This window comes from Limulus polyphemus, unplaced genomic scaffold, assembly GCF_000517525.1.
Source record: "Limulus polyphemus unplaced genomic scaffold, Limulus_polyphemus-2.1.2 Scaffold488, whole genome shotgun sequence".
Taxonomy (NCBI): Eukaryota; Metazoa; Arthropoda; class Merostomata; order Xiphosura; family Limulidae; genus Limulus; species Limulus polyphemus.
This window is the reverse complement of record NW_013666098.1, coordinates 69,332-78,849: the sequence shown is the minus strand read 5'-3', so window position 1 is coordinate 78,849 and position 9,518 is coordinate 69,332. Positions and strand designations below refer to the sequence as shown.

At 35.4% G+C, this 9,518-nt stretch overlaps 1 protein-coding gene across 2 annotated transcripts in view; it reads right to left on the bottom strand.

Annotated features, from left to right (window-relative positions):
• Positions 1–9,518, bottom strand: part of LOC106458573 (dedicator of cytokinesis protein 7-like) — a 77,653-nt gene that overhangs the window by 30,521 nt on the left and 37,614 nt on the right. For both annotated transcript variants that reach the window (XM_013918091.2, XM_022384836.1), the window contains exons 23-28: positions 8,305–8,627; positions 7,240–7,421; positions 6,920–7,068; positions 6,052–6,231; positions 4,803–4,932; positions 1,241–1,340 (exon numbers count right to left, since the gene is read on the bottom strand). In XM_013918091.2, coding sequence (XP_013773545.1) covers positions 1,241–1,340; positions 4,803–4,932; positions 6,052–6,231; positions 6,920–7,068; positions 7,240–7,421; positions 8,305–8,627 — 1,064 coding nt within the window. The remainder of the gene's footprint in view (positions 1–1,240; positions 1,341–4,802; positions 4,933–6,051; positions 6,232–6,919; positions 7,069–7,239; positions 7,422–8,304; positions 8,628–9,518) is intronic.

The following is a 9,518-nucleotide window of genomic DNA, read 5'->3' as shown; positions in this document are numbered from 1 at the left end:
ATGGCCTGGTTGAAAGAAAAGAGTATATCTACAAATTATGGTCTGGTTGAGTAAAGAGAGTTTATCTTTAAATTATGATGTGGTTGAAAGAAGAGAGCATATCTATAAATTATGGTCTGGTTGAAAGAAAAGAGTTTATATATAAATTATGTCCTGGTTGAAAGAAGAGAGCATATCAATAACTTATGGTCTGGTTGAGTAAAGAGAGTATATGTTTAAATTATGGTCTGGTTGAAAAAAGCGAGTATATAAATAATGGCCTGGTTGAAAGAAAAGAGTATATCTACAAATTATGGTCTAGTTGAGTAAAGAGAGTTTATCTTTAAATTATGATGTGGTTGAAAGAAGAGAGTTTATATATAAATTATGTCCTGGTTGAAAGAAGAGAGCATATCAATAACTTATGGTCTGGTTGAGTAAAGAGAGTATATGTTTAAATTATGGTCTGGTTGAATGAAGAAAGTATATCTAAGCACTAGGTTTTTGAGTAGTAAATTTATTCATTAATCATTTACACACAAAAAGCTAAAATTTTACAAAACATTTCTGTCAAAAAACAAAATAAACCTTGAAACCAAACTTCATAACACTAATGATATTTTGCTTAAAACTTAACTTTGACAGAATAAATTTCTTTAACTTCTTGCAACAAAAACACATTTAAAGATAACAAGTTCCACATAATTTACCAACAATACTTTATATAGATGAAAGGTATTTCACATAACATCTTTGTTTAGTTTCTTACAAACAATATTGAGAATCTAAGGATCATTTCAAGTTTTAGGTCTAGTGTAAATTAACTAGAAAATAACCTGAAATCCAAGAAAATATCATATGCAGAGTAAATAAATGCTTTCCATGATAAAGAACTTATTTTACTAAATCCAGTATCGTAGGGACAAATTAATTTTTCATATTTAGATCATTTGGTAAATGGACTGTCAACTTCAGCAGCATCTTATGTAACACGTAGGGTACATGACTGGGTCAGAGACCCCTATATTCTAGATTAAGAACTGTTGGTCAGAGGAAGGGCAGCCAATCAGCATCTGCAGCCTACATGGTTACTCTCAACCAAACAGTGGAGTTGACTATTACTTTCATAATACATCAATAGCTGAAAGTGGGGAAAGTTGGTAAGTGACATCACACTGGAATGAAAGACCTAGGACAATACATTTAAAAATTTTACTCATATAAGCACAAGTAGCACTAACACTTCTTAAAGTTTCATTACCTTTCAAGTTGTTCAGCATTGTGTCGCCACTGTACTTGGTCTTTTCTCCAACGAAGCTTATCTCCTTGGTAGGGATTTGGAGAAGGAGGGTTTTTCTCACCTGGTGAGAATACCACTTAACTTATACTAACAATGTTTATACATTTTTCTACACAAATAAGTCAAACAGTCATTACGGATGATAAATACATAATTCTTCTTGAATTTTACAATTTTTAAAGAAGAGTGTCATTCTATACAATAGTTAAGCCAAATAAAAGTGACATTTAGTGTGAAAAAACATCAAATTGTTAATACTTAAAATTTTTGGAAAAATTTGACTGTTTGGTATGTTTAGTTAAATGTGTGCTAATGAGTTTTAAAAAATTTCTTTATGAAATAAACAGCTAGACACATGCAGTCTGGAATATTCAGGGATGTTAACTATGCATTATTACCTTATTTGTGAAGTCCCTAGTCCCATCATGTGTATGGCTTAACCTATTTACTGCTAATTCACCAAATAGGGTATGGTCTGTTTCCTGCAGTTGAATGCGAGTGTGCTGTATATGGTGTACGGCTTGCAAAAAATTCCACGAGCATTTAGAGCAGCCTCAGTCAATGGTTATATTACTAATGTATTTTTACTTTAATAGTCTGCTGCACAGGAATTTATAATATTTCTATACTGAAAATGTATTTCTGATAAATACTTACCTCCTCTCACAAAATTAGCTATTCTCGTTCAGTGCTGCCCTCTATATGCGAACTTTTTCTTTATGCATGCCACAAGCCTTCTGCTCCCCCTTATTGGAATTGAAAGATTACAACATGTCTCTCATGCAAATCATCATGTATCACTTCTCCACCAACAGGAACGTAACATGCTCATGTGACTTCCTCTATACTCCCCTACCAAACATCAAATTGATGTTTGGTAGGAGACATAAGCACCAGAAGAAAGTGGGAAGGAAGGGTGGGAAGTGTGAGAAGAGGTTAGCACCTATCGAAAATATATTTTCAGTACAGGAAAATTAAAACTTCCAATACAGTACTTACCTTGATGAGGAGGAGGGACTGGTGTGAGGGAATGACAGAAGTATCCCCCGCAAACATCCGAAGGATATCCCTGGAAATGAGTCAGATCCAAAGATCATATGAGGGAACCGCACCACTTCTGAGTACACCTAAGGGCACATCCTTTGTTTTACCCACTTTTCTATTCATAGGATTGAGTTACATTATATTTATATGGTTAGGATCATTATTCTGCCACAGTTCTCTCCCACTTGGATGTGTTCCTCTCATTTTCCACCTTTATCTCCTACAAATTTCACAGATGAGCGAAGAGTATACCTGGCTGTGGGGATATATGACATGATATCCTCCTATTTGCGATATACAATTAAGAAGGAGTGAGATGTCAAAATGCAGTTCACCCCTTCGATTGGAAGCCCTCATCTTAACCTCTCATGGATGTCAGTACCCTGCAGGCAGGTTTTGGATTTAGAGTACAACCAATCAAAATATATCCTCAGATATGTTTTAGTTTGTCTATCTTCTCCCTCGATTTCCTCCGTCTGTGTTGTGGTTCTTAATCCCTCAGTTTCTTGGGTTTGAGGTGAAGATGGTATGATCATCATCCTACCCTTGCATGGAGATCAGTACCCTGTGAGCAGGATTTGGATGTAGTTGAATTTCTAAATACAGTCCATCATGCCCTAGTTACTCAGTCCTTACCACTTTCCAGTTCCAAGCCGCTGGGATGGTTGACTATGGAGGCAAACTTCTGTATAGGTTCCACATGAAGATGGCTGTAAGGGCAGTGGTGTTCCCATACTCCACTAAAAGGAAGGAGAATGAAAAGGAGGTGGAGTGACCGGAGGAACATCATCACCGGAGACAGTGCAATGGGTGACCATGAAATCCTATTCTGAAAAGCAGACCATACCGAGCTATTCACTACAGGCACGGCAGGGAAGGATGGCTATCCCCTTCTGCTTTACCCATTCAGTCCATGGGTGCTTTGGTCTGGAATGGGCATGCTTATGAAGCAATAATATCATGAGGTTATTCACCTACAAATGATCTTGTGGAACACCCCATCTCCACAATGAGCATTGCGAAGCCATGGAATATAAGGTGTGAATTAATATGGCTGGACAGTACGGATTTCAAGTTAAGAAATACCTGGTTAGGCACCACTCGCCACAGAGTGGAATCCATAAGATGAGAAATGAAGCAAGGGCCCTGAAAGGAAAAGAAAATATTAGATAGCTGAGCTAACATTATACGTAAGTAAACAGTCGTGACATCCATCTTGGTCATCTGCAAACCTGGATAAAAAGCCCACATGAGGGTGAAATAAGACTCCATGGTATAACGAGGGAGATGGAGAAAGGAATGAGGTGGAACAACCTATGACAGACCACCAGTCTCCGGTTGTCTTGGGGACAACCAACATCCTGGAATAAAACCTGGAGAAAATGATTCCCAGTTTTAAAGGCCTGTTGAAACAGAAGGTCTTGAACAAGTCTCTACCCACTGCTGGCTGGGAATGGGATCCCGAGGCAGAAAGAAGGAATGGGTATCTGTGACAAAGGGGTGGGGAAAAGCATTGGAGGACAAGTCCATCTGAAAGAACCCAAATAACCAACTGATCTGTGACAAATATCACCATAAGGGAACAAAGTCGCACAATCAAGCTCCCAGTGGAATAGCTATAAAATCTTCACCAGAACAAACAAGCTTGGATTGTTTGTGAGGAAGTGGGGTAACATCAGGATAAGGTGTTTGACATATATAACTAACAATCTCACAGTGATTAATCACAGGTAAATCCAACGATGGGTCACCCTACTCACTGAAGTGGCAAAAAGAGTGCTCATAGTAGATGTTAAACCCAAAGTGGTCACATCACCCTCAGAATTCATTGAAAATACAAAATCAAACAAAATGTTTGATAGATAATACAATGTGCAAAAAAAAAAAGACTGGAAAGTAATTGAAAATAAATTCGTTAGCTGTATAAGTAAAAATGAGTAAAAAACCATTTCAGCAATAAAACTGTTAAAGTTATGATAATGAAGCACGGGAGCAAAATTCGAAACATTTGAACACAAGCACTGTCAAACGAGAAGCAATAGTTTGGTAGGGGAGTATAGAGGGAGTCACATGAGCATTTGCATGAGAGAAATGTTGTAATCTTTCAATTCCAATAGGGGGAGCAAAAGGCCTGTGGCATGAGTGAAGAAAAAGGTTGCATATAGAGGGCAGCACTGAACGAGAATAGCTAATCTTGTGAGAGGAGGTAAGTAGAGTATTGGAATTTTATTTTTAAGAGATGCCATCATTATGACAAAGTCTTTATTTTAAAGCTTAATTTAAAAAAAATATACTTACTTTCACAAAATTAAGAAATTTGCTTTCAAAAATTTTCCAATACATGATTTACAATGTTGATTCACTGGAACGTGAGTAGACATACTAATTTTGAGAATCTTAATGGACTGTAATAATCTGCTGAATGAAAAGTGGACAAAATGTATCCTCCTTTCTATTCAAATGACAGTCGTAGTATTACCTTTTCTCCTCATCATCATTTCACTACGTGCACTGCAACTATGTCCAAGTATAGCTTCCTCAAGCTTAGACTTCATGTCTGATGTCTTCCGCAGGCTTTGTTGTCGATATTTTTGAAGGGCTTTCTTCCCCTAAAATAAAAAACATGCTAAAGATCAGTCATGAATAATACACAGTAAAATACTTATCAACAATTTACTAAAGCAAAGAGACAATGACAGTACATGGAAATTTTGGTACTGTTGAAAACAATATTACCATTTGAATTATATTTTCTCCATTTTCATACATAATTAAAATTTTAGCTAAGATTGTAGGTTGTCATTTAATATTACTTGGTTATAAAAAAAAACAGCGGTAGCAACAACATTCAATAGCATCAGAACCTCATTATTCAGTTTTACATTTACAAATTCCAGAAAAGAAACACCAGCAACAACAATATTCAACAACAATAACACATATAAACAGCTAGAATACTTAAAGACGGATAAACAACTAAGGTAGTTAGAAATGGATAAACAACTACGAAGCTTAGACACAGATAAACAATTAGGGTACTTAGAGATGGACAAACAGCTAGGGTATTTAGAAATGGATAAACAACTACGAAACTTAGACATGGATAAACAACTAGGGTACTTGGAGATGGATAAACAACTAGGGTATTTAGAAAAGGATAAACACTTGCAATACTTAGGGATGGATAAACAACTACGTAACTCAGAAAGGGCTAAATAACTAGGGTACTTAGAAATTGATAAACAGATAGAATACTTAGAGATGGATAAACAACTAGGGTATTTAGAGATAAACAGCTAGAATACTTAAGAGACAGATAAACAACTAGGGTACTTACAGATCAATAAAAAAAATAGAATACTTAAAGATGAATAAACAACTGAACATTGTGTCATTATGAATACAGAACATATTTTTTTCACCTAGTATATTAGGTCTCACAGTAAATATGTGCTATGGACCAAACAGTAATTCTATTGTTGTTTGTTTGTTTTTAATTATGCACAAAGCTACACAAGGGCTATCTGTGCTCTGCCCACCACGGGTATCGAAACCCGGTTTCTAGCGTTGTAAGTCCGCAGACATACCGCTGTGCCACTGGGGGGCGTAATTCTATTGAATAATAATACTCAGTGAAAGTAAATAGGAGGAATCATTAGCATGTCACTGACTCTTAATTTTTGTCAGTGGTCAAATACTTGAGTAACATACTGCCTAACTGTTATTACCTTATACTCAAAGCAGGAAACACATATCAAAAGTACTTCCAGAAGCTGCTGAAGACGATGGTATGGCAACTCAGCCCACCATTGTTGTAAAACTGTCTTATCGGTGTTTTTAATGATCCAAAGGAAACACATCAGCAAGTGACGAGTAGTCTCTTCTTTCAACTGGCATTTTCGATTTGACTGCAACATAAAAAAAAAACATTGTAGCCAAACTTTCCATACTAATGCTCTACATTTTAGATTATGAATAAATGTAAGACAAAAACTGTTTGTTTATTTGATTTTTCATCTGTTTCAATACAACATTAGAATTTTTTTGTGAGCTGCCATATTACAATACTTTTTAATCATACTTAAAATCTCTAAAATACAACTGTGCACACAATGTTGGATGACTAAGTCTATGCTTGCAAACTTTAAATCAAAAATTAGAACTTGATATTATAAGTACTTACTTAATACATCAAGTCATACAAAAAATTGAAATATAAAAAGAATTCTCTGCACAGGATGAACTTTATTTTTCCTACTAGTGTTTATTTGGTAACCCTAACTCCACAATTTACATTTCAGCACAATATGTTCGAGCAGAAAAACTTTAGCACGTGATATAGCCATAGGTAAATAAGACCAGATGATTCAGCACTATATCTAGATAAAATACCAGAGACCAAGTTTAAGTTCTAATCCATATACATCTTGCAGCATAAACTACAACATATACAGGACTAAACATTTTCTCTGAGTGACATTCAAGATATATTAAGTTCTTCTTTTTACTTATTATGTTCAAAATACATAAAAAGGTATTTAAAAGCTTTCACATCTGAATAGACTCCAGTCCAGTTTGGATCAGAGTGGTTATTACCTGTTGGCATGGGTCATAGTGAGAGATCATCCCACCCCCTGCAGAGCCTCTAGTGTAGACTCCTGAGCTGGCAATTGCATTAGCAACAGATTGGGGAAAGGTGGCTAAATTTTGGTCACCACCATCTTCACTTATTGAAACTGGTCGACCTAGAACATGAAAAAAAAGTTAATACCTTGGCAGAAGTATCCAAATATGATCACATAAGTGAAATGTAATTATTATCACGTTCAATATAACTTTCAAGCAATCTGAATTTTTCCAGGTTGTTATCCTACTATAAATATATTTAGATATAATGCTTATAAATTTTACTTTACCTCTGTTCTCAGTTGGCCAATCATAAAGCTGAAACAGAGAATCCATGACAATTCCAACTAGAGGCAAGTATAAAGTTGCAACTCGAGCTTTGACCTCTGGCTCCACAAACCTAGGGTCCCAGTCATGACTGGTCAACAAGTTACGGACAGTGTTGACTGCTTTAGCATGGACAGCAGGGTTACTAAAAAAAGAGATGAGAATGATTTCAAGTGGGCAGCAGAGTTACTAAATAACAGATCAGAGTGGTGTCAAGTGGACAGCAGGATTAAGTAAGAGATGAGAATGGTACCAAGTGGACAGCAGGGTTACTAAATAAGAGATCAGAGTGGTACCAAGTGGATATCAGGGTTACTAAAGAAGAAATGAGAGCGGAAACAAATGTATAGCAGGGTTACTAAATAAGTGATGAGAATAGTAACAAGTGGACAGCAAGGTTACTAAATAAAAGATCAGAGTGGTACCAAGTGGACAGCAGGGTTACTAAATAAAAAATGAGAGTGTAAATAAGTGGACAACAGGGCTACTAAATAAGAAATGAGAGTGGAAACAAGTGGACAGCAGGGTTACTAAATAAGAGTGGTATCATGTGGACATTAGAGTTACTAAATAAGAAGTCAGAGTGGTATCAAGTGGACATCAGAGTTACTAAGTAAGAGTGGTATCAAGTGGACACCAGAGTTACTAAATAAGAGTGGTATCAAGTGGACATCAGAGTTACTAAATAAGAGTGGTATTAAGTGGACAGCAAAGTTACTAAATAAGAGTGGTATCAAGTGGACAGCATAGTTACTAAATAAGAAGCCTGAGTGGTTTCAAGTGAACAGCAGAGATAACAGAGAAGTAAAGGTAAAAGTGTGTATACAAGTTATTCAGCAACAATCTTTATTACTACAGAAGTCATTTTAAAAACTAGTTATATGTTTTTACAGACGTGAACTCACTTAAATCAGTTTCAATTAAATGAAATGATCTCCTTTTATTAATCAGTGGCTATTAAATAAAATATCTTATTTAACAATTAAACTGTTTAATACAGCAGTAATTTAGTGGACCATCAGACTAACTTCAGTTCCATGACTGTGGCAAGGTCAGAGAGTACTAATCCCACCAGAAAGTGCTGATGTCGGAACTCTGTGGAGAGTTCTGCAAAACTTCCTTTCTCAGCAATTGTACTGTTGGAGGCAAAAGAACTACGTGAAGTTGATGAAGCAACACTTGGAGTAGGAGAAGTAGTAGGTGAGGGAGTAAGAGGTGTGGCAAATGGAAGATTAAGAGTCACAAAGTGCTCATGACTACAAATAATTCTCAGAAACTCCAGCTTTAGAGAAATCAAATGTCCAGCATCAGGAAAGGATGAAATTTTTGCTGCCATCTGTTTACAGTAAGTCTAGAAACGAGAGACTAAAGATAAGTTTTCAACAGAGAAAAGTACAATTATCACAAAATCACTAATTTTTCAATAGAATAACATACAAGAAAATAATTATTTTTTTGAAATGTCTTACATATGTATCCGTTTCAGAATAAATCTCACTCGAGGAAAGAAAACAAAATTACAATAACCTAGGTTTGGAAAATTAGCTTAAGTTTCAGATGAGCAATTAGGTTTGGGCTGGAGGGAGTTTGAGTACATAGCAAGAAAAACATTTTTAAACAATAATTTCATGTGTAACTCACGAGGATGGACTTTAAGATATAAATTCATGTATTTATAGGTTTGTTCAACAACTTCCACAAGGAAATATATGTTCAAAAATATAGCAACTGATCCATAAAACTATCAACAAAATAAACCTTTTAGTATTTACAAATATATTTGTATCTTGCTTGGAGTTAGTTTCTTGATTATTTTTAATGTGACATTTTTGCAAACTAATTATTTTAGTAACAATTTTTCCTTAACTAGTGTTTTAACTTAAACATCTTATACCTCTACTTTTTGTACTGCAAGTGTAGCTAGAAGTTACTATTCCTTGTTTGAATTATAAAATAGATATTAGTGATATCTATACATATAAAGCCAAAATGCGTGTTTGTTTGCACCACAACTCCTCCACGCCTATTGGGCCAATCTTAACCAAAATATGTATGTAAATACTATTAATTATGGGGAATGTCTTAAAGGGGTTAAAATTGAACTTAACCCTATTTCTATTTTGTAAAGCTTGTTGGTCAATTACGCCCAGCCCAATGGGTCAATCTCAAACAATCTTGGCAGGTTGATGCTTTAGACAATGTTGAATATTCTAAAAGTATCCAAGGTCAAAGTAAAAAGTTG